Source organism: Antennarius striatus, chromosome 11 (assembly GCF_040054535.1).
Source record: "Antennarius striatus isolate MH-2024 chromosome 11, ASM4005453v1, whole genome shotgun sequence".
In the NCBI taxonomy this organism is placed as follows: domain Eukaryota; kingdom Metazoa; phylum Chordata; class Actinopteri; order Lophiiformes; family Antennariidae; genus Antennarius; species Antennarius striatus.
The window spans coordinates 4,031,277-4,056,802 of NC_090786.1; the positions used below are offsets into that span (position 1 = coordinate 4,031,277).

Here is a 25,526-nt window from a genome sequence, read left to right on the forward strand (position 1 = left end):
CAAGACTAGCATAGCCGTCACGTTTTCACGCATCTCTTCCTCCGCCTGCAGATGTGAACGAATGTTCAGAGCTAAACAACCGGATGTCGTTGTGTAAAAATGCAAAGTGCATCAACACAGTGGGCTCCTACCAGTGTGTGTGTCTGCCGGGCTTCACCGCCTCGGACAAACCCAACTACTGTGTGGAGGATAAGACGCGCCAGACGGCAACACACACACAGTGAGTGTGGACAGACGCGAGACTGCGACACGAAAGGAAACACACGCACAAACGAGTAGGAATACACACCTGCTGTGGGATCACCTGCATCCGACAACAGGTGATCAAAACATCCGACAGCTGAGGATCTACACATCCGACAGCTGACGATCCCAAACATCCGAAAGCTGACGATCCAAAACATCCGACCGCTGATGGTCCAAAACATCCAACAGCTGATGATCCAAAAACATCCGACAGCTGATAATCCAAAACATCCAACAGCAGATGATCTAAACATCTGACAGCTAATGATCCCAAATATCCGACAGCTGACGATCCAACACATCCGACAGGAGGATTTTCTGTGGGTTGTATTATGAAAGCATGGAGTGTGCCTTTAAATGGTTAAAACCCATAATCCTCGTCAGCCTCCACAATCTAAAGCCTTGAATTAACTCAGTCTTATTCTCATATTTTGCCATCGTTTCAAACTAACCCAGATCCATGCTTACTGTTTACCAGTGTCATGATCGTTACTCATTTCCTGCATTTCCCTTCTGTAAAACAGTGTTTCTGTTGTTGTTGTTGTTTTTTTTAACAATACTGTTGTAATGTATTTCTTATATATTTTAGTGGTTTTACATTGTGGACATTTTTAATAAATTCCTCCTAAAAATATATATAAAGCATTCTCAATGTTAAGGGATAATTTCATATTTCATAAAATATTAAAACTACATACAGGCATATTTGCAATCAGATGGCAATTCAGTGCTTACTTTACCTGATAGTAAACTTTTTCTAATCACAAACATATTGCCTCCATCCCTCAGAATAAAGTAGAACTCAAACACACTGTTTTTATGGGATCTTCATCAAAAAAGTTAGCCTTAGTTAAAAAAAAAAAAAAAAAACATCGCAAAAGTTCCATCAATGTCACCATGACAACGACACATCATGCTAAATTATGACCAAATTCCTCAAACCTACTCTGAGTTATTGGAACCATGAGTCACCAGTAGATGAATAAACATTAAATGACTGAACCGGCAGTATCTCAGCTGCCTGTAGGTGGCAGTGTGGCGCCTCCACTTTGGGTGGAGGTCATTCAATGGGTCAGTGCAGAAGAGAAAGAAGAGGTGAGAATGAATGAAAGGAGAAAGGTGATACTACATCTATTAAATCAGCGGCCCCCAACCTTTTTTGCGCCACCGACCGGTTTCATCTAAGTCAGATAATATTTTCATGGACAGGCCTTCATTTGCTCGATAATTGCACATAATATATCCTCCTGATACATACGTTGCACATAAACAAGTAGCATCGCTTCGTCATCAACATCATTATTCTCGTCGGCCTGAATTGCGTACCAAGGATCGCGTATGACGCTCTCAGTGCTTAATTTCGGGGTAACGGCTAGTAACCTGACAGGTGACCGAGTCTTGTCAAGAGTCACAAACTCATGTGAGTCATTATACGCCCAGAAGTCACTCTTCAACATGAAACATCTTTAGACTGATAAGCAATAAAGAAAAGTAAAATTCAAACGTTCTGTGCGGCCCTGTACCTAGTGGCCAGCAGCCCGGTGGTTGGGGACCGGTGATTGAATACACTCGGCTCTTACAGATGTTTTTCAATTTTTCAATTAAAGGATATGTTACTGGTATAAAATGTACGTTGGCTTTGTGGTTATTTCTGTTTTATGTTGGAAGAAACCATTTTACTCATTTAAAGTATCAACAAACATGTTGATACTTGTTTGTTTTTTTTGTGGAGGAGGAGGGGGGGGTTAATCCAAACTTGTGTTTAATCTGTGAAGAAGCAAGCCGTCTGCGACCTCCATCCTCATCCCTCTGCCTGATCACAAAAAACCCTGGTTGTACTCCAGCATCACCAAATCATTCATATGCACTTGATTTAAAGAGCTCCATGTGTATTCAAATAGTCTTTATACTCTACTTGGGTAAACTAAAGCTTGCAAACTTTTAGACTCTGTCTTGAGACGCGAGTCAACGCCATGTTCTTCCTCAAGAGCCAAAGAAGCTGATTCCTCTCCTCCTCAAGACTGGAATGAAATCAACCGTTCACCTTCTTTTTCACTGCAAGGTTGTGAGACGGCAAGGGTGAGAAGGAACTTGTGTACATTTCCACAAATGAGTGCAGAGAACAGTTGTGTTTGTAATTTGTACATGATAAATAAACTCTTCCTCTACAAATTCACGTTACAGTGATATAAAACTAATGAACTACAAAATGCTTCCATACATGGAAAAAACCACGTGACTTAATTCGGTGGGAACGCCCACCGTCTTAATGAACTACAAAAGCTCATGTTTGCAGCCTACATGTCCACATTGTGAAAATATGTAATATATATTTCATATCAGTGTATTGTCTGTAAAAATTATGTCATTCCAGGAACGAACATTCCCGAGTTTAGCCGAGCCGACAGGTGTTTCACCAAGTTTGGTTCCGCTGTAACAAGCCGTGATGACGGTCGTTCCGTACGCTGACGTCACCAGAAAACAAAGCAGGTGGATTTGTCTAGAAATTTAAATTTAGTCAGGCTCCTTCTAGGACAGCTCAGGACAGCTGGGGTCCTAGACAGTTGTTGCCCTTGGCTTTAGAAAGCAGTGGTGATTGGTTGGCAGCACAGTGGGCGGGTGGTGAGTGATGTGACATGAGTCCTGACCAATCGGGTGAGACTCCTGGTATCTCTGGCCACCTGAGGGCGGGTCTACCCGGGTCTACTCGTTGTCTTCAGCCGCGGCACGACCACTCCGGCCCGGAGGGCTGCCGAATCCTGTCAGGTTGGCCATTCAGTGGTGGGTGGAGGAGGTCCGCTGCCTGTCGGGACACATACATGTGCATATATATGAGTTAATACAGATTAGACGGGAATTGAAAGTCACGCTAGCCACGCTAATCGTGCTAGCCAGTTGCCAGAAATCAACTGTGTGCTCTGTGACCGGAGTTACCGCTGTGGATAAGGTGGTTCCAACAACGCCCCCCCCCCCCGATGATATCTCCAATAGGTGGTGATTACATGAAGGACTCATCAAAATAATCAAAACAAAACAATACAGAAAGTTATGCATGCTTCTCTCTGCAAAGACAGTAAAGGAAAGCGAAGCTTCTCATCAATGCAACAAAACATAATACAGTAATATAGTAATGGAAGGTAAACTTAAAGCACCGAATATGGTACAAGAGTAGTCACGTGGTGCGTCATTCCAGGATGCTCTGCATGGAAAGTAATGAATCTCATTATGCATTAACTATGACTAGTTAATCAATTTGATAGTAGGCTAATATAGCTAATATAGACACTTAGAGCTTGTGTTGCCTTCAAATAAAGCTTATAATTTTTTGCAGCTCCTGACAGGTTTGATTTTAGTTTTTTTTGGTTCAATTTGGCTCTGAACGTTTAAGGTTGCAGACCCCTGGATTAGGGGTTAGGGGTAGGGTCAGGGGTTAGGGGGTTAGGGTTTAGAGTTCAGTGAACCAGAGAAAATGGACCGGAAGCGTCTTGGTGGCCGTAAACCAGGAAATACCTAACAATTGTGCAATTTGAACCTATAATGTCTGTACACCTGCTCAGCAACCTGACACCTTACACAAAAAGTGTGTGCTTGAGCATTTCACATTTTTATGTGGCCAAAGAACATGCTCACTTTTGGGATTTGATCCTACATCCTTTGACAAATACCCATTGTTTAAAGATAACCCTACTGAGCTATTCAACATGTTGTATTTATTATTTACAACATTCTGGAGAAAATCCAAAAGGACAGAGTGGGATTTGATCCTATAACCTCAGATTTCTGAGTTCCTCCTCTCACCTCTCTGAGCTAAACTTTTAGCTGTAGTGATTTGGTTTGGAACTTGTATTTATGGGGTTCACAGCCCCGAGGAGGAACCAGAAGGTCATGATTTTACTTCATCCTCACTGTACAACAGCAAGAACAATTCACGCTTCCAACATCCTCTAAAATCTAAAACCTTCTTTTCACTACCAGCACTATTTGACTGGAATAATTTCTGCTTTATTTGAAAAAAATTGATTTAACCCACAAGTTTTGACACGTTAATACAAGAATCTAACAGTTTAACACTTTACAACTCCCTGCATGTCTTTATTTAGACGGTAACAATTGTCCAAAAATGATGTAAAGTTTTTGGTCGTAATTTTCTTGTGAAATGGAATCAAATATGTTCGTTTGACTTTTTTTTTTAAAGGGGCCCTATTATGAAAATCACACTTTTTCAGGTCTCTACATTTACATAGTGGTCCTCCCTAACCTGACCAACTCCTAGAATCTGGTAAACAAACACTTCTGCATCAATAGATATTTGGAGTTTTAGGAGGTCATGGCTCTGAACGACTCGATTGCTAGAATAGGCATCCTTGACGTCAGACTTTGCACTCTGCTATTGGACAGAGTATTGGACGATATGGATTGGTGGACATGCTCAGGGGCGTGGACGATATGGATTGGTTGACACGCCCAAGGGCGTGGCCATCCCCGAGACGGAGTTCTTCGTGTCGGACGTGAGGCAGCGGTCTGTTGAAATGGCGTCTGTGACAATTAGACAAGGTAGTTGCTCAGTTGTTGATTGTACAAATCAACACCAGTGTTTATTTTTCATCCCATCCAATGAAGAACAGAAGAGACCTGCATTTCATTTTTAATGGCTCTGTGCAGCTACATCACCTGCACGTTTGTTTGTGTGTGGAACCACTTCAGTCCAGTCTGTTTTAGCAATGAGGGTCAGTCCAGACGGGGCTTTGCCTGAGACTGATCCTCATTCAAGGATCACTCCCAACCATACGGGACCAAGGACCTGCACCCCGGTTACAGGTAAGTCTCACCACATTTATCTTTTTAGCAGTTGTCTGTTAGCATGAGTGATCGAGTGCTATTTGGCTAATTAGGTGGTGCTGCTTTGTTTCGTGTTAGCGTGTGTGTGCTAAACCTACAGTATCTACTGTAGGTACAACGTGTGTGTGCTAAACCTACAGTATCTACTGTAGGTACAACGTGTGTGCTAAACCTACAGTATCAACTGTAGGCACAACGTGTGTGTGCTAAACCTACAGTAACTACTGTAGGTACAACGTGTGTGTGCTGAACCTACAGTACCTACTGTAGGTACAACGTGTGTGTGCTAAACCTACAGTATCTACTGTAGGTACAACGTGTGTGCTAAACCTACAGTATCAACTGTAGGCACAACGTGTGTGTGCTAAACCTACAGTATCTACTGTAGGTACAACGTGTGTGTGCTAAACCTACAGTACCTACTGTAGGTACAACGTGTGTGTGCTAAACCTACAGTATCTACTGTAGGTACAACGTGTGTGCTAAACCTACAGTATCAACTGTAGGCACAACGTGTGTGTGCTAAACCTACAGTAACTACTGTAGGTACAACGTGTGTGTGCTAAACCTACAGTACCTACTGTAGGTACAACGTGTGTGTGCTAAACCTACAGTATCTACTGTAGGTACAACGTGTGTGCTAAACCTACAGTACCTACTGTAGGTACAACGTGTGTGTGCTAAACCTACAGTAACTACTGTAGGTACAACGTGTGTGTGCTAAACCTACAGTAACTACTGTAGGTACAACGCACCAGAGTTGGGCTCACATTTGATCTGTTTTCTTTTTGTCGGTTAGCATGAATGAAGTCCATCTATGCTAGGCTATGTAGGGAGGTCTCCTTTGTTTTGCTTATTGCGTGTGTGTGCATGCACTCCCACACGTGTGTGCGTGCGGGACCTACAGTATAAAACTAAAACGCACAGCAAGTTGGTCTCATATTTTCTTTTCTATTATCTGTCAGCATAAATAAAGTCAGCTAATGCTAGGCTACGTAGGGAGTTGTGCTTTGTTTCGTATTGTGTGTGCGCGCACGTGTTAGAGTCGATTGTTTGTTGGTCGTCATAGCGACAACGCACACAGGTCTGTCCTCCTTATCCAATATCAGAACATTGGTGTCCTGACATTAGTGTCCCTCTTCCTTGTGCATCCTTTCAGCCTACAGCTTCAAGGGACGTGGGGGGGCCAAACTGACCCAGTGGACACCCATACTGGTGGTACACAGCTGTCCTGCAGGACTCTTCATTCCCACTATTGAAGTAAAGGTATGTACAAGTCATATTCCATACAATGTTTTAATAAAATTGGTTACACTAATTTTCTAAATATAGTTGTCTATAGGTGTTAGTGAATGCACATGTTGATAGTAGTTCAGTAAAAAATAAGTGTTGTGTATTATAATATTCCAGCAAGACAGTAAGTGAAGACTTTAGTATAAACATTTTTGAGACAGATTCATGTATGTCATATATTGTTTTGGCTCCTTATTTCGTTACGTTTGGTGTACCCCTCTATAAGATCCACTTTTCCAAAGGCTTTTGAAGGGACAATGAGTCAAACCTCACAAGAAAGAGCCAACTTTCTGTTAGTGTTGCAATATTTTAATATTTCAAACAAACATGTTTTGAAATTCTGTTGGTAATTGTTTGCACCAAAACACAGTGAAAAGTAACCATACAAATAAATAAATTAGTAGCAAGTACCAGGATGTATTTTGAACACAATTTTTCTAAACACAGAAATGAATCAAACAATATCAATAACAGTAAAGATCTATCTTTGTGTTTTATTGAACAGGTTTTGTAACTGAGATGTTGGACCTCATATGTGACAAAGTCTTGGTGGACCCCGTGCCATACACAAATGAGATGTTGTCCATTCCTCTCCCGAGAATTTGTCTGCCCAGTATGAGCGTCGGGACAAGGAGGAGGTCATTGCCAGCTACATGACCAGGTTCAACCAAGACTTGGTCTAAATCCAGCGTAATGGCCTTTGTCTTCAGGAAACTCCTGGCGTATGTGAAGGACCACACATGCTGGGATGACAACCCGGATTCTGCGTCCTAAGTAGCCCCAGCACCAGCCAACAAAGGTGCGATAGGCCAGATGTCTGCACCATCTACAGAAAAAGGACACAAAACTATTTATTTCACAATGTTTTCAATCCTGAGTATTACAACTGTTGTTGATTTCCTGATAGGATGGCCCTGTGTTCTCATTATTATTATTGGATGTATTGTTTTATGTAAATGCTTGTATATGTCAACATAAATGGATTGTGAATACCAAAAAATGTTCAACATGTCTATTAATAAGATAAAAATCAAGGTATCGCAAATACAATATATTAGACTTTGTTGTACCTATGTCATTTTACTGCATTAATGAAGGAATGCCTAATGAAGCAAAATAAGACATAAATAGTTTTTATTCCGACATTTTTCAAAGAACGACTTACCGATGTATTGGTCTCAGACGTGAAGGGCCACACTCGGCCCTCAGTACGTGACCGGCCCTTTGTAGGGTGTACACGTTTAGGCACACAGGCTGGAACCCAGGATGTTGAGTCATGCACGGAACTTCATCAACCTCCTGCAGACGGCTCCTAACCTACAGTGAAAAACATGGTAAAGGTCATTTGAATTTACAATTGTAAAAGTAACTGAATACCGTGGAGACATAACTTTGTGGTTTAGCTGTGAGCTTGTTACTTGTGTCTCAAACAGCAGTTGTTTTCTGCTTCTGTTGGCATACATTCAGTGTCCACAGGGACACCTGTACAACAGGTGAAGACACCTCAATATATATATATATATAAGTATATAAAGGCATCACTGCAATATGGTTACATCATTTCACCATTAACCTGGTGTGATGGTAGCAGGTGTCAGCTCCGTGAGTCTCGTCACAGAGGACTGCCTCAAATATTTAGCAGCTTAGTAACGGATTAAATCAATGTGATAGAAAAATAGTCACTTAGCCGTGAGCAGAAGCTAGCATTAGCCACATGGTAACTATCAGAACCACCATCAGACTTTACCGTCACTTACAGAAATACAGCAACATTTTAGCAGTAAACACATCTGTACATATACAAAATACATAATAAGACATGTGACATTATTACTGTGTGATGAGAGGCGGGAGTAGAAGCTAAAGTAGCTACCGGACGATGCTAACGTCCTGTGATGACGTAGGTTACACAACAAAACAACACAGAACCAACTAAGTACCGTTCACACGGACTAACCATTCAGAAACATCCTGCTGCAGCCGCACAGTCGGTGTTTCTTTAGGAGCTTCTGGGTCCGACTCAGGGTCATAAATGTACAGCGACACGATGGGTCCTCCAAACGCCATAATGCTAACAAACGTAACGCCGGTCAGTGTCCCGTTAGCCTAACGCTCTCCTTCAGAGGGGCGTGGCCCAGGTGAAGGAGGCGGTGACCAGCGGAGCTCATTAACATACTGCAGCCGGAGGCCTGAAACGAAGCGTTTTGTGAGTATCTCAGATGAGCGATTTTGAAAAGCTGATATTTAGGACCACAGATCACGTTAGGTCAAAGTATTTGGAATACAGTCTAGTTGGACATCTGGCAGCTGAATGACATAAAGGTAAAAATACATAATATGGGACCTTTAAGCAGGTATTGACATGCTTTAAGCACAACATCACAAAAAGCCTTACGAAATATATAATCGTAATGTTGAATTACCTATCTTTGTATCTGTTAAAATATTCCGTGGAAAACTACACGACAAAGTTAATTCGGAATACGTGTCTATAATGTTATTCTACGTACTTAAATGATCGGTAATCATGATGCCCTCTTGTGGACATAGTGGGTAACTACAAAAATATTGAGACAAAGTTAGACGTTGTTAGATTGACGACAGCTTCCGGCTTTGCCTATCAAAATAATTTTGAGCAACCGAATGATTGCATTTGCCCTCCACCCCACTAAAAGGGACTAAAATGTTATGAACAATGTAAACTTCTAAATTAACAAGTTTGCATTACTATAGTTCCTCTAACTTCGAGGTTTGTAGCAAAGAATTCACTGATGTTCCCGATAAAGTTAACAGTATCTTTAGCGCTACCAAACTTTTTCACCGGCTTACTCCTTCTGTGAAAAATATATCTATATGTTTATTCCTGGCATTCGTTCAAAACCGATGTAAAACACATTAAAAACTCGTCACTCGAATTTTCTCATTACATTGAAAACAAATATACAGTATTACGGTATTTTGATGCATTTATTTTGAGAGCTCACCGGAAAACAACATATATCGGCGATTATGTACATCTCTATCCATGTTGTGCCTACACTGCCCTCCTGTGGTAAGTGGCCGTATTACATATTTTAGCTTTACTCAGTCTTACTGTGAAATGTAGCCGCAATTTTGAGTCGAAAACTAGACGAACAATCATCTACCTTACCTTTAGGAAATTCTAGCGAGACGGGAGAGTGGGGCTAATACTAGTTAGCACTTTTATACAAGAATCTAATAGATTTTGACACTTTCCGAATCTCCTCACTTAAAACTCTCTACACGTTTTGGAAAAACGTAAAAACATTAAAAACTCATAATCAGTTTTTGGTCGTACTTTTCCCGTAAAATTGAATCAAATATACAGGTACTTCCTGTTCGTTTGATGCTTTTATTTTGAGCGACCACCGGACATGAACACACAGCGGGGACATCGCCCTCTTGTGGTCAACAGTTGTATTACACATTTTAGCTTCACTCCGAGCCACACAATTACTGATATAATTAACACAATTACTGATATGCTTTAAGTACAACGTCACCAAAAGTCTTAAGACAAACACGATAGTAAAGTTGAATTTCCTAGCTTTATACCTGCTAAATTATTCCGTGGGAAACTTCACAACAAAGTTATTTCGGAAGACGTGTCAATAATGTTATTTTAGGTTCTTGAATGATCTCTAATCGTGATGACCTCTGATGGGTAACTACAATAACATTGAAATAAATTAGACGTCGTTAGATCGTCAATAGCTTCCGGTTGTGACTATCAACATAGTTTTAATCTACGGAACTAATGCGTGTTTGCCCGTCCAATGTTAAAACTTCATCTTGATATTTCATGATGATTTCATGATTTTATATTTCATATGATATTTCAGCTCACCTTAAATGTATGTGTACGTTAGTCATTGTGATTGGATTTGTCTTTAGTTCGTGTTCCAGTGTGCCTGCTATGTTCCATAACCGCCAGAGGGTGGCAGCAGAGCACCACAATATGGAATTTCTGGCTGTGATTTACTAATACATCTGACTGAATGTAACTGTTGAATGTGATCATTGTGTGCGTATAGTGTTATTGTAATTAAACACAAACCACTATACGATCATTGTGGGCAACCTGCAGCAGAGAGAAGCTGGCTTGCTGTGGTGTTGTTGGAGCCTGTGTTTCGACCAACACTATTTACTCCTGTGTGTGGTTCAATAAAGCACTAAGAGATATATTACATATATATGCACAAACATGTAATGTATAAGTACATATATGTTTGTGTACGTCAGTTACATTAGAGGATTTGGATCACTGGAAAAAAACAAGGTCTATATTGTGACATAAAAGAATTCCGACTGACTTGTTTGCCATCACTATATGTATGCGTATGTTTATATTCTCATACATTTGTTTTGTAAATGTTTGTTTTCATACGCTTGGATCAACTTGGGGTTCTTATAAGCTTTTATTTAGAAATAATAGTTTTTCCACCGTCAAAGGAGTCGATTCCTCTTCTTGGACACGATTTCCTCAGCTTTGGAGAACATAATAGAAAATTTAGTTGGTAAATGGAGCCAAAGAAGCTGATTTCTCTCCTCAAGACTGGAATCAAATCAACTCTTCACATTCTTTTTCACTGCGAGGTCTAACCATTCTACAAAGCTGCTGTGGGACGGCAAGGCTGAGACGGAACTCGTGTACATTTCAACAAATGAGTGCAGAGAACAGTTGTGTTTGTAATTTGAGCATGGATAAATAACATTTTTTTCTACAAATTCATATTAGTGAACCTCTTAAACCTCTTGGTAATGAACTACAAATTCTTCCAGCTCATGTTTGCAGCCTATATGACACATTATGACAATAAATTATATGTAACATATAATTGTATTGTCTTAGAAAAATAATAACCACCCACAAATCCACTGTGATAAGAACTTTATAAAAATTTCAAAAATCAACAAAGCGTTTGTCTTTTGGTGATTTGAACTCAGCAGACACCTTAAAAAAGAATCGGTAAATCATCATCCCCTTGGCGTTGTTGGCTGGGTTCCATTCAGAGCGTTCATTTTATTCCTCAAACTAAAGTACAAAAAACATCAACTTAAGTGAAGCAAACTGTTCTGACTCGACTATAAAAAAACAACAACATATCATACATTGGCAAACTGACAAATGCTGCCAGTGCAGCTGAAAGGATCCGTGAGTCCAGTGTTACCCAGTAAGCTACAGCACAGGCGATAATATCTGCACACATCCATTAATCAACATTGAGACTGACTCCAGCACTCGAAAAAACGAACAAAAAAGCATCAGTAGTCTTGTCTGCATCCTTCACAGGCACAGCTGAAGTACTTTTATGCCTTAGCTTGAGTGCTAACACATAAAGAGCAAACTCCTCCTTTGGGTCCTGAGCACTGGCTGCTAACTGCTAACAGGGCTTACCCCATCGTACAGAATAAACACATTTGAGCCTGCAGATGTTTGGATGACAGCAGTAATCCAACATCCAACTAGCCACGCCTTGAGTCCTCCGCTACGTTTACAGCATTTCGTCGTCTTCTCCGCCGCCGTACATGTCGGCCAGCTTCCTGAAGCGGGGTCCCCATTCGCTTAGGCAGTCGTAGTCCTGGTCCCCGCTGCTCGACGAGTTCAGAGACGAGAGGCTTCCCGCGTCAGAGCCGCCGCCTTCGTAGTCAAACACCAGCAGGGAGTCGTAGGGCGGCGCCGTCGGGTCGTTGTCAGCCGCTTTCAGGTTCTGAGGAGGAGCAGAGGATAAACATGTTCTCGTTTCAGAGGACGTCTGGGACTGACAGGAAGCAAAACATCGAGTAACATATGAAAGCAAGGATAACAACTTGTTTCCGTGCCGTGTTTGTGCGATCCTGTGACTCACATGATCGATGAAGTTGCCGATTTCCTCCGGGTTGGCGGGGCGAGGTTGGTACTGAGGAGCCGGCATGAAGCTGGGCACCACGTCGTTCCTGAACACCTCGGGCCGGTTGTCCAGACCGCGATGGAGGACACTCAGGTCGTAGTCCTGGAGGAGAACACGCAAAAAACACAATGAATAGAAACATCTCCAGAAAATATTACTCAACTTTCCAGTAGCAAGACTTTTAACAGGATCTCTTTTTGTCTCCTGCTAATCATTCCCATCTTGTTCAAACTCTAATCTTGACTCGGGTTCAGGTACCTGATCATCCTCGCCGCCTCCTTCTTCGTCGTAGTAGTAGATGTTGTCTCTGGTATCGTTGTCCTGCAGAAGAGGCTCCTGCTTCTCCCTTCTTCTTCGTCTGGCGAAGAGCAGCAGCAGTAACACCAGCACTGGACATACAGAAGACAAAAGTTAACTTCACTCTTTCTCACAGGTGATTTCCTTCCCGAACAGAGGAGCTGGGGTCCGGAGGTCTCGACTGAAAGACTTACTGAGCAGCAACAAGATGGCTCCCAATATTCCCAGGATGATGGGCAGGTCGGTGCTGCCCGCCACGCGGCCTTTACAGTGCACTTCTTCCCCGGTACAGTCGCACACCTTGGCTTCGATGGTGCTGGCCTGCTCCAGGCCCTGGTTGTCTGAAACCATCATGATCACTGTGTAATCTGCAGGGGGCAGGTCTGTGATCAGGTTAAGAATGATGGCCGTTTCTGCAAAAGAAGGGAAAAGAGAAAAACAGAAGCTAGTAGAATTAGCAATATATGATAAAAAACCCCCAAAAAACATCAGATTATTTTTCTTCAGGTCCAGATTTCTGCATCACAGAACATTTCAGAGCCCACTCAGTAATATCCCAACAACTGGCTGTTAAACCAGTTGTCTATAGATATTTAATCCTTTAGGAATGTTTATTTCACATACTGGAGCCATTCATCTTCGCTGTCCAGTTGGACTTTGACATGCCCTGCAAGGCGACGCTGTAGGGAGCAGCGAAGCCCAGTCCATCTCTATCCGTTACCGCCAGCAGCTGAGGCGCCGGTTCCTTGTTGCACACCTGGAGAAACAATGTGAAATTAAAGCCTTCGTTTGAAATGTAAATAAAAATTATATTATAATATTCCAATTATGGAAATTTTTTGTTGAGGCCTTATGCAATGTAGGAAAAGAGACACACCATGAAGGAACGTTCCTCGATTGTGGGTGCGTTGTCGTTGACATCTTCGAGCTTGATGACCAGAGTCCCGGTTCCGGTGGCTGGGATCTCATCTGGAGAAGCGACAGAAACACATATCGGTTCATACCAGGCTTTAGAGTAGAGAGTAGAGAGAGAGTAGAGTAGGACTTCATTCATCCCTTCAAGGAGGTTCCATCAGGGAAATTAATTTCTCCATCACATTACACACAGCACAGTGAGTACACAGAAAGAAAAGACACACAGAAAGTAATGCCAATACCAAATAGAAAGAGTAACAAATAGATAACCCACCAGATAGAGAGAATATAAATAATAATAACCCACTAAATAAAGAGAATATACAAATACAAAGACATAAATGGGCTAAGGAATAAAGGGCAATGGGCTAAAGAATAAAGGGCATGAATAAATAGACATGGATAGGCATAGGTAGTGTGAAGTAACGTGCGACGTAACTAACGTGTGAAGTAACATGTGAAGTAACGTGTGAAATAACTAACATGTGAAGTAACGTGTGAAGTTACGTGTGAAGTAACGTGTGAAGTTACGTGTTAAGTAATGTGTGAAGTAAAGTGTGAAGTAACGTGTGAAGTAACGTGTGAAGTAACGTGTGAAGTTACGTGTGAAGTAACGTGTGAAGTTACGTGTGAAGTAAAGTGTGAAGTTACGTGTTAAGTAATGTGTGAAGTAACGTGTGAAGTAACGTGTGAAGTTACGTGTTAAGTAACGTGTGAAGTAACTTTAACGTGTGAAGTAAAGTGTGAAGTAACGTGATTGCACCGACATTGCATCTGCATTCTGAAGCAAGTCTGCCAACACATCCTACCTACCGTTGTCATATGCACCAATGAGTGCTGTGTACTTGTCGTCCTTCACAAGGGTCGACTCCCTGTCCATGGGGCTTTTCACCTTAATCACGCCTGTGTCTTTGTTCACAGCCAGCCACCCTGCAGGGTCACGTAGAATTCTATACCTGCATATTAAGTAGACAATGCTGTGAGATGACTGACACTTCATGACCCTGATAACTAAAGAATGCATTTTCGTTATTTACCAAAAAAAAAAGGAGTAAGAAATTGTGACATTTATCTTACATGACTTTCTGTTTGCGTGCGATGTCTGGGTCTGAAGCGGTGTACTGCACCAAGTCGCTGTCCACAGCTAGGTCTTCTCGTTTTGAGATGAGCTTCTCCGCCGGGTCGAAGATGGGAGCTTCGTTGACGTCCTTCACCGTCACCACCACTGTGGCGGTGGCGGTGGGCAGTTGAATCGCAAAGGGAACCTCGTTCTCAGTGGTGATCAACAGAGTGTGCGTGGAAGCCTTCTCAAAATTGAGACCCTGGTTTGGGCGAAGGCAGAGAAGCAAAGTTTATCAGATGTTTTAACCTGAATTATGTGAATAATAGCTTTTGAAAATTTGCTGACAGAATTCCAGATCTGCGTCCTACCTTGGCAGTAGAGAGAAATCCTTCTTGCTTGTTAGGTCCCGTTTTCACGCTGAATAATCCGTCGCGATCGCCACTGACAATCGTGAACTTGGCATTCCAGGCCGGTGAATGTGGCTCGTCGCCATCGGTTACAAACAGCTTAGCGATTTGGACGCCAGCCTTGTTTTCTTCCACCGATGCTTCATACTGGTAAAAATGAAAGATACACGTTCAACTGTGGAAGTGATATCAACAGGTAAACAGGTAGCTCGACATCCAACACTGATGGTATCGACAAGCCTCGTCAACTACCTTACTATTGCAACTACTACGCAGACTGAAGTGGCAGAGGACAAAACCATTGATCGCTCTGTCTCCTGAACAAGGCAAGATCTCAACAGCTGCTTTAATACGATTGGACGGCTGCTGCGAAGGGGAGGGGCCAGCATCCTATATTTCCAACCAAAAACCTAGAAGGTACTTACGGAGCTCTCAGAGAAGACAGGAGCGTTGTCGTTGCTGTCTGTGATGGTAAGTATTACTTTGGCATGTCCTGTCAAACCATCTCCAGACATGTCAGCCACTTGCACCTCCAGAGTGTACTGCGGGTATTTCTGTTAGTAGATAAAAACACAAAAAGAGTTTGTTTAATGTGATTTCATATATTCTTGGTATGCTATCGTTTTCATCTCATCTTTATATTCTTATTTGTATTCATATTATCACCATCCCCCTGCTCTTGCTTTATTCTTCTATAATCAAATCAACGTTAATTTTCCATAGCTTTTTAGTATATCTCAAAGATTTTCCTGATATCAGTCAATCTAATAAGCACCAGGATCAGCCTAAATATTCAAATGATGACTATTAAAAAAAAAAAAAAGCAAAAAAAAAAGCATTACCTCTCTGTCTAGCCCTTCAGCATTGATAAGGATGCCTCCACTGATGGAGTTGATGCGAAAAATGGACGGAGAAGGCAGCTCTGGATCCTGACTTAAAATACGGTAGCGAAGCTCAGAATTGTCCGTATTCTCCTCATCCGCATCAGTAGCGGCAATCTTAAGCACCTCAAAATCTGGAGGGAAGAACAGTGGAAATTAAGTAAAGAAGCATCTGAAAGCTTTCAGGGCTTTACATTTAAGGATTTATAAAATAAAGAAACAACAACCCCTATGGGGCTTTTGGCTGACATGAATGAAAGTAACATACATTTTTAAAAAATGTATAACCAATGATCACTAATCCCATCTGGGACTGGAACATGCAAAGAGTAGCTCTGGATTTCTTCTGTTTATGGTTCATTACTTTTTGGTGATGCCTCGGCAACGTCTCCCAGATACGTGTCCTGAGTGAAGACTGGACGATTGTCGTTCATGTCGATGACATTTACAATAATGTCCATGGGCTCCTCAGCCAATACCGTGCTACTCAGGTTAGCATGCCCTTTAAGCTGCACAGACACAAACACGTTCGTATGAGTAATTGTCATTCCAAATCACAAGACAGTACACTTAGCTTTAAACATTCATAAAACACCATCGACAAAAATTATCCTTTAACACAAACGTAATTAAGCACTTAAAGAAGATTAACGAGTCTTGTTTATGTGGATAACATGCTTCTTTAATTCATATATATCTTTTGATCATGCAAATACAACTTCTTTTGTTGGTTTGCTGGTTTGGGCAGGTTTAGGACATTTCAAAGTCAAAAAATAGCTTGAAATATGAAATATCACCACTAGATGTCGCACTTTGTTCAGCAGCACCCAGTGAGTGGAGGATGAGCGAGCACATGTCACATGACACTAAGGCGTGTGGCGCTTACTTTGTACACTGCTTGCTTCTCTCTGTCCAGTTTTTCTGTCAAGTACAGGTCACCGGTATCTTTGTCTACAAAGAACACATTCTTGGGTTCCTCATTAGCTCCAGGACCAGAGATGCCGTAAATGATCTTCCTCAATGTATCTTCATCTGAACGGATCTGGACAGGACAAATTGGAAGATATTTTGATAACTAGCGACAGAAACAGTTACGATAAAAAAAAACATTTTCAACTACAGCAGGGTTCTGCCGCATTTAAAAATGTGTACATGCACACACAATTAAAATCAATTAAGCAAAATTGGATTTTTTTCCCCCGCCGCACACCTGAACTTCTTTTAAGGCACACTCGTGTACTGTGGTACACCAGCGGTTGGGAAATAGTGACCCAGTCAATCCATTTGGGGCTCAAGAAAAGGGTTAAGACCTTTCAAGAATCGCACAAAAAAAAATAAAAAATTCTGACTTCCATCAGATCTGAATATAAACAAGGTGTCAGGACAGGAAACAACAACCGGGGACAAACAACAAAATCAATACAACATCCTCAATCCAACGAGACTTCCACTCATCTTACTTGAACTAAGAGTTTAGGGTAGGGTCCTCCATGGTTCTCCGGAAAATTGATTGGAGGAATAACCCAACCTCTCTTCCTCCTTCGAAGACCTTTGGTAGACTTGGGGAAGTATATCACGGGAACTGTTGCATTCTGGGTAAACACACAAAACAATTACACGGTTAAATAACACACATCCTAAACGTGAACTGTGAGTGTGGTCTTGATTTTAAACAATAATAAATATTGATGATGCTGTGTAGAAATAAAATGTATGAAGGCTATGAATTTAACTCAGCTACAAAACAATAAGGAACTATTGAATTTTCCTTTTGTCTACAGTCGCAGAAGAAAAACAGGAAACACGTTGACACAAGCCATGAAGCTTCTCCCAGCTAACAAGAGTTGGGCGACTCTTTAGAACCAATCCAAACGGCCACAGCGATGGGGAGAAACTACCAGGAGTGGTTCACAAACTTGGACAGGTGGCTTTATGTGAACTACCTTTTGAGATTGTATTTTATAATGTGGGCAAGACCAGATCTGTCCCTTTAATCCATTCATCTTACCTCTGTTTTTGGAGCAGACTCTCCTCTAGTAAGGTGGTAGCGGTTGCTTTCTAGGCCGTGGTCTCCGTGGCGATGCTCACCATGTTGATTCCGATGATGCTTCCCTCGGTACAATACTGTAATGGGAAGCTTGGCGTTCCTGAGCTTGAAGTTGACGGGGGAGATGGAGAACTCCCACTGCCCATGATGAATATTAACCGGTCTCTTCAACTGAAGGGGGAAAAACACTCATCACTCATCATTTGCATCACTGCAAACCACAATTAGTACAGTCCTTATGGGAATAGGAGATTTCTATCTCCAAGAACTTCATGTTACCTGAGCTGCTTATTGTTTTAGCTAATAAATGTTTAAAATGGTGCAAAGATTTAGGAGATGAATGTTTAGTTTTACAGTCAAGCAATAAAGTCCACTGACCATCAATGTGCCATCCGTTTCCACCCGGACACGCCTGTCGGAAGAGACTAAAAGAAATCTTGTGCGGTCTGTGCAGTCAGAGAAGTTCACTGGGATGGGACAAAGAAAAAGTTGGGTTACAAATGAAATGCATCAAGAGACAGAAGAAAGGCGAACAATAACCGACTTCGCCATTGCTAAATATCTCAACCAACCATGGTGGTAAGGGCTTTATGCAACTGACTGGAACATGTAAATAAAAGGGACAAGAAGAAACTATTGGTGACACGAACACCTTTAGGACTCCTTCAAAGCATGTGTGTAATGTAATTTATTCTGTCCAGCTGTTTCAGGGAAGAAGAGGATAACGCAGACCTCGTTACGCTCAAACTCGTATTGGAACTAGAGTTCAGATCAAATCAAGAATCTACACCAATGACCAGAATGAGCCCAAGTCTGATTTAAAATCACAGAGACAGACAAAATAAAAAGGACAAAAATCCCTAATTACTGTAGTTAAGGTGACAACTTTGGTGCTTGGATGCTGCTACAAAAAAGCAAAAACACCAAACTATTTTGATAGATGGAAAGATAACTTTTCTGACTTCACAGATGCGTGTGATACAAACGCATTTAAAAAATCTCCCACAGAAAATACAGATATATCTTAATGCCATCTCCTTAAGTCACAACATTATCATAAAGCACTCTTTAAGACCTGCAGAGCAGGTCCGGGGACTGTGTGACGCCCTGAAGCACCGACTGAGGTTCACTTCAGGCTGGGACCTGAAATGTGTTTGGGCTTCATGTGAGAACAATGTGAACTGGAATCTGTGAAACACTTTAAAGAAACAGCTCACATATGAGCTTCACCCCGGCTTACATTCTTCTTTGGTTAAAACATTCAAAACATAAATGCACATAGAGGATCTGGTTGAGCGCAGCCATGAACCCGCTCCACATGGCTTCCAGAGGCTCGTCTGTGTTCCAAAGCTGCAGGTTGGATAAGTGTTTAAAATGTGATCAGTCGCTGACATTTCCCTCCTCCATTTCATCTATCAGAAAATGAAAATCCCAGATCAAGGGAAAGCAATACATCTGTTTGGTAGCAGTTAGGGAACATCTGGTGTTTGCATCCAAACACCTCCTAGCAAGCATTACTATCTGATAATTACCAAAAAGAAAAATAATTACAATGCAGTTGAACATCTTGGAAGCTTGAGGTCGAGTGCCATGTCCGCTATAGTCTGATGAGACAGCAAATATGTTGTTGAACCTGTGAATGTTCTGCAGGGCATTCAAGCCTTAAACTTTCCACCTCAGTGAGGGGCAAAAGGACTCTGATCTACGGAGCAGAGGGACATCTAGGGTTGATATAAAACACCTTCAAATAGCTGCTCATCAGCTGATAAGCAAACCAGTTTAAGTCAGAGGCCTCTGCGTGACGTGAGGGAACAACAAGGGAACAAATAGCTTTCAGGATCTTTCTTACCTTTGCCAAGCCTGTAGTTCCTACTCAGCGTCGTTCGGGTGTGAGTGAAAGTCAGCTTTCCTGTTTGAAATCCAGGTACGCATGACTCCTCAGCAGACACAGACGCTGTGGTCTAGGGGAGGAAAAAAACAAGCTTTTAATAAATGATAAAATTACACGTATGAAAAGTGCCATTCAGCAGGTCACAAGCAAGTGTTTTTCTGTCGAGGAATCGTGTGTTTACTTTCTCTTTGCGTGTTTATGGTAATGCTAGAAAATTCTCTATGAAACAATGAGTCCTTGTAATCTGCAGCTGCATCCAGCAGCAAGATCTGTTGGTCCGTTGCCATCACGATTGCACAAACATCGACAACCGGCGGTCACGAATCGTGGTAGCAGGGCTGGGCAGGAAGCAAGGAAACATCCAACAACATCTACAGTGGATGAGTATTCATGACGTCTCTATCCAAGGCCTTTCTAATTAAATTACTCACTGTTAGTCTCTCAATTCGGCTTCTTATGACGTCTTTTAACATTCACTTTTAACCTTATCTTTGACATAATCAATATTCCTATTACTGTTTGTAGCCTGAGTGTTTTATTTATATAGACAACTAAAAATGGCAATTTCTTTGAATAATCAAGAAGCAAACTGCTTGTATGAAATCTAAACGTTATATGCATATCATTGTAACTGTGGTGTTAGAGATGATGTGATGTGGATTTACTTGTGTTTGTCTTATGGTAGATTTACGTCATCGTTATACTGGTGTCTGGAATTAGTCATTTATTACCAGCAGTTCAGGAGTTAATACAATTTCCATAACTGTGGATCTTGATGTATTTTTCCACTGCATAGAATTTGTTCCTTCTCATGGATGCGATATCCAGCAGAATCGGCTTAATCTCAGCCTCATACTGGGTTGGATCACATCTCTGCCCCCCTTTGTTACCTCCACATATAGATTACAATCTCCCAGACCTGGATTATGATCTGGATCCAATTATTGGCAGCGGGTCAACATCAAGTGTCTTCCATTACTGATTATTTATTTTTACGGACCAACCTACTATTTTTGATTATCGTTATTAAAGATATTATGAAAATGTTCATTTTTAGTTTTGTTTTCATTCTCGATTGCATGGGGGGGTTTTTTTCTTCTCATGAGTCACTGTTCTGTTTTAACTTTCATTGATGTCATTTATTTTAGTCCTTATTCCTCTTTTAGACGCTTTGTTTCGGCAGTGCATATTTCACTTCTGCACTTGACATAAAAGAGTTTGAAATGTTGGTTTCAATTTTATTCCAATAATCTATCATTATTATTATTATTATTATTACTGATCCAATTCTACACAAAACTAACATAATAAGATAATCTGGACATGTAGTCGACCAAACATGGGTAACAACACAAATAACATAAAAATCAATGACTTAAAATCGGAGTGAAGTCGAATAAGTGCTTCTGATCGATCAGTCTCAATCGTGTCGGATTGGAATTTAACCTGCTGCTGACGTCATCAGCTGCTCAAGGGCGAGGCTCGTGAGGACTCATCGACGGGAGGAAGAATTTTTTTAAAAAAATAAATAAAAAATGGCGATTGAAAATGTTTGTAGTTGAATAAACTTAGTCGGACGTCATTTTAAAATAACTTATAAACTACTCTTTAACCGCTTTGATAATTTTTTCCACTATTAAAATCTTCCCAAAAAAAAAAACTACGTAAAGTCAGCTAATCAAAATTTTTTTTTTTTTAAATGATTCAAAGCGGGTTTTGACGTTTCGAACCACATTAATTTACCGCTGTAATTAGTTGTAGTTAGTTTTTTAAAAATAAATAAATTAATAGTTTCCTGACAGTTAACCACTTTAGCGAAGCTAACATTTCAGTTACAATGAAAACTCACCTGAAAAACGACGATTAATACGGTAAAAACCGCCAACCCAGCGGCCCCCATCTGTCTGTAAATCCTCTTATGGACCCTCTCGATGGGAAAAAAAAAGAATAAATAAATAAATTAATTAAATTAGGATATATTCCTTCGCAACGTGTCGTCTTCGTGTTTTCTCCTCGAAGCTAGTTTCAACACTGACTCTAGCCGGACGGTTTCCTTTGCAGGTACTTTCAGTCGATGACGTCAGCTCGCAGGTGCGCAGCTTCCGCCTTCCCGATATGGTCATACAGGTCTGACACGCCCGAGGAAACTGATACCTGCTCGGTTTCTGTCACTTCCGATTGGTCAAATACATAATAATCGATAGGAGCCGGAGCTGAGAGAGAAGCTGAACGGTTCACATCTCAGTTCCTCTTTGCTGACAAACCAACTCTCTCTCTCTCTCTCTCTCTCTCTCTCTCTCTCACACACACACACACACACACACACACACACACACACACACACACACACACACACACACACACACACACACACACACACACACACACACACACACACACACACACACACACGGACTTTTTTTTTTTTTTACTGATTATTTGCTGCTTTTGCACCTTCAATGCCCAAATATGTAATAATAAATAATATAATGTCTGTTTTAAACCACCTGAGTCTTTTGGCCCCTACCAGTTAAGGACAGAGGGTTAAACTGCTCCGTGTAAAAATATGTCTGAAACATCCATCAAGTGTTGAAATACATTAACAATTAAAAATTGTTTGAATATGCGGAATAGTTAGAAGACATTTAAAATGGAAAGAATTAGGATTGGATCTTATTTCAGGTCATTGTTAAGTCTCTTCCCTCTCATGATTCTGGTGTGGGACCCCCACTAGTTCCAGAAGAACATCTATGAAGAGGGGCTTTCACAAGGCAATTAAGTGATGCTATCTTTTTTTGCTCTTCCTCTCCATCTGTCATCCATGCATCCCACAGAAAGACAGAGAGATATTGAGGCGGTGGAAAGACTGGCCACCACTTATCTGGCGAAAGAGGGTGAAGTGAGAAGGAGGAGGAGGAGGAGGAGGGGAATGAGAGGGCAGTGAGGAAGGAGGAGGAGTGGGAGCGCGGCGCTAAGCTCTGATAACATTGTTAGTTTGGTGAGGATGAAGAGTGAGTGATTCAGCTGTTATCAGCCATGTTATCATGAGCTTAATGTAGAATGCAATGTTAAATCTTCACACTTTACACCAAGTGGACACTAATCTGCCTCATACCAAAACATCATGTTAGGCTGGAGGTAAAGATAATATTGATTCACCTAAGCCAATGAGACGAGCAGGATGTTACGTCATCACTCATGTTTGGGTTCTTTGTCAAAAGATCTCTTGAAAAGCTCACGTTAGGTGAAATTTTGTGTTGGTGTGGATCTAAAAATTAAATTTCGAGGCAGATCCGGGTTCAGATATGGATTCTGGATCACGATTTCCCATCATCCCCTCTGTCTGTCTACGCTGCTGCACATTCAGCCCAAGAGGCAGAATCAAAGAAAGTGATGTTGTCATGGCAGCATTGCCATTGTGTGGTGTCGTTTTCCAACAAACGATGTTATAGACAGTGTGTATTTTCACCCGGGCAGTCTTGGTAACGGTTTGTCGTTTTCACGCAGCCCAAAAAGTTTTTACTGATCATTCAGGTTTCAGGGATGATGGAGTTTCAAACCAGATTGCATTGTTCTGAGGTTTTGTGATTAAAAATCTGCAAAATTGACAATATTCCCATGAGGTTCAGATGTGGTTTGCCTTATTTCATTGATGCCATTAGGCTAACACCTGTCTTAAATCAACCAACTTTAGGATTTCCTATCCTGTTTGCGTCTTCTTGAATTCTACAGTTCTTACACGACTCAGCGAATGAGACCCAAAGAAAAACTTGTGACAAACCTTGACTTCACACATCCCAAACAAGACAGTTTATTCTGACCTGATGTGTTATCCATTGGGGAATGTCTAACAGAGAAAACATGTCTCTATCTGGCGTTGTGCACACGCAAACAAGCATTGTGTCCTTCCACTATCACAGTGGAATGTACTGTATAACTCCATGAACTTGGACAACATTAATGAGCAGCTGTTTGGGAGAGGTGGAGGTGGTGCCAGAGAAAGCAAGCAAATGTTTTAAAACAAGCTCACAACCTCGTAACTCTGGTGATCCATGCTCATCTCCCCAGATTATGGCTAAATACCTAATAAAAATAAACCTGAAAGGCACTCCCATCATCTTAAGTTGCATTTTGTTGTTTTTATTACAATTAGAAAATGCTAAACTAATATACTGTCACTGTGTGAATATTATCAGCTGTCTACTGTGAAAGTCCTGCCCTGCAGATGCAGTGGTGTGTTTGTGGACTGTAAAATAATCAATGATCAATGATTAGCTGCCGTGAGATTAGATTCACTGGGAGACTCAGGGAGGAAGTTTTGCTTTTCTTTCACTTTTAGTCCAATTCAAAATCTTCAAAACTTTGAAGTGTTCAACCTAATCTCTTGACCTCAGTTGCCATGGAATTTTTTTTTTTTTTTGTCAAGGATGAACTTTAATACCTTTAATACAGAGACTTTATTGTTGATTGTAGTGCAGCCTATCATGTGTGCACGACCGTTATGGCTATTATGAGAATTCATCTCCTGTAAAAGAGAACTTTGAACTCTGAGCGGCGCTTCAGAATATTTGCCAGGAATTAACACGATGTATTCCTTTGTGTCTCCGTCTGTCCAGGCCAGTCAATCATCAACTTGTGATTCAATATTGTACGTGCTGTGTGGAAGTAACGCATTCATCTCCTGCTCTCTGTAAGTAATCTGGCCTCTTCCCAAGGTTCAAAAACAAGCAATAGTGGTGACGTAGTGACTATTAAAGAACTACAGGTGTGAGTGATCGTGTGACCCGTCTGAGGTTTACCTCTCCTCCAGGAACCACATACCATATCCACCTGAGTGGATATGGTATGTGGTTCCATGTGCTTTATGTCTTACGCAAAGCAGATGGAATAAATAACCCCATCTGTAGAAGAAATAAGTTACTTTTGTACAAAAACCTCAACTTCCAAAACACCAGGAAATCTTGAACGTGCCACAGATCTCTTGGATCTTCCTGATTTGGGAACTCTGCTGGTCAGCGTGGAGCAACTGTGTGTCAGCAGGCGTGTCCCTTTGTCTCTTCTGGTGGTGTTGTAGTGGAGTCCAGTGATGTTAATCTATGTCTGCAGCTGACTGCAGGGTAAAAGCACCATCATCCAGTAATAGGCCTACTGGACTTCCTGTTAAAAGCCCAGGCCATTCATAAGCTTTTAGTTCCCATCAAATGTTTATGGGAAGCCTTTCGCTTTCTGATTTGAGCTGGAAATGCACACAAGAGCTGCGACAGACAAGAGTTTACGTTAAGCCTGGTAAGTGCGTGGGTGTCGGCGCAGGACAGGCCCGGTCATGATTGTTTGTCCTGGAATGTGTGTTGTGGTATCACCTGAGGAGCCACATTAATGCAAGAGAGAGCAAATGACGGGGTGGGGGGGGAGAGGAGGAAGAGCAAGAGATCCTCTTTCTCCTGATTGTTTCAGCACATTCTTGTTTACAGCCTCAACGCTAAATGACAGGGCTGCTGGGAAATTTTCAGCTTAGGGGTCATAAAAGCATCGCAGAAGCCCCTCAGCCCAACCTGTCAAAACTACAATTTGGTTGGACTGAGTCAGTTTAAGGTGAAGAAAATGTGAATTTATGATCAGAAACTTTAATTTCTTTGTGTGTGAGTGTGGTGGTGTTGCAGGAAGTAAGAAAGACTTTAATTACCTGTATATGTAAAAAAAAAGAAAAAAGCACAAATTGAGTTATTGAAGGTGAG

The 25,526-nt window shown here is 41.4% G+C and overlaps 2 protein-coding genes and 2 long non-coding RNA genes across 8 annotated transcripts in view; 2 read left to right on the forward strand and 2 right to left on the reverse strand.

Moving 5' to 3' along the window:
- The window catches only part of ltbp1 (latent transforming growth factor beta binding protein 1), a 45,594-nt gene extending 43,717 nt beyond the window's left edge, over positions 1-1,877 (forward strand). For all 5 annotated transcript variants that reach the window (XM_068326861.1, XM_068326863.1, XM_068326865.1 and 2 more), the window contains one exon: positions 52-1,877. In XM_068326861.1, coding sequence (XP_068182962.1) covers positions 52-224 — 173 coding nt within the window. In that variant the 3' untranslated portion in view covers positions 225-1,877. The remainder of the gene's footprint in view (positions 1-51) is intronic.
- Positions 1,878-3,725: 1,848 nt separating this feature from the next.
- On the forward strand, positions 3,726-7,021 carry LOC137603959 (uncharacterized). Its single transcript, XR_011037370.1, has 3 exons — positions 3,726-5,064; positions 6,245-6,351; positions 6,884-7,021. It is a non-coding gene; the product is annotated as an uncharacterized lncRNA (long non-coding RNA).
- LOC137603958 (uncharacterized) lies at positions 6,907-8,472 on the reverse strand. The gene is made up of 3 exons (XR_011037369.1): positions 8,336-8,472; positions 7,544-7,695; positions 6,907-7,204 (listed from the first exon to the last, which is right to left on the reverse strand). It is a non-coding gene; the product is annotated as an uncharacterized lncRNA (long non-coding RNA).
- A 2,801-nt stretch (positions 8,473-11,273) lies between these two features.
- Positions 11,274-21,948, reverse strand: cdh1 (cadherin 1, type 1, E-cadherin (epithelial)). The gene is made up of 18 exons (XM_068327818.1): positions 21,641-21,948; positions 19,750-19,861; positions 18,279-18,367; positions 17,862-18,071; positions 17,314-17,445; positions 16,740-16,895; positions 16,218-16,362; positions 15,815-15,987; positions 15,398-15,526; positions 14,934-15,119; positions 14,580-14,824; positions 14,316-14,458; positions 13,465-13,556; positions 13,212-13,344; positions 12,782-13,000; positions 12,549-12,679; positions 12,249-12,392; positions 11,274-12,110 (listed from the first exon to the last, which is right to left on the reverse strand). Exons 1-18 carry the CDS (start codon positions 21,689-21,691, stop codon positions 11,895-11,897), a joined length of 2,706 nt encoding a protein of 901 aa, XP_068183919.1. The 5' UTR covers positions 21,692-21,948; the 3' UTR covers positions 11,274-11,894.
- Positions 21,949-25,526: the final 3,578 nt, after the last annotated feature.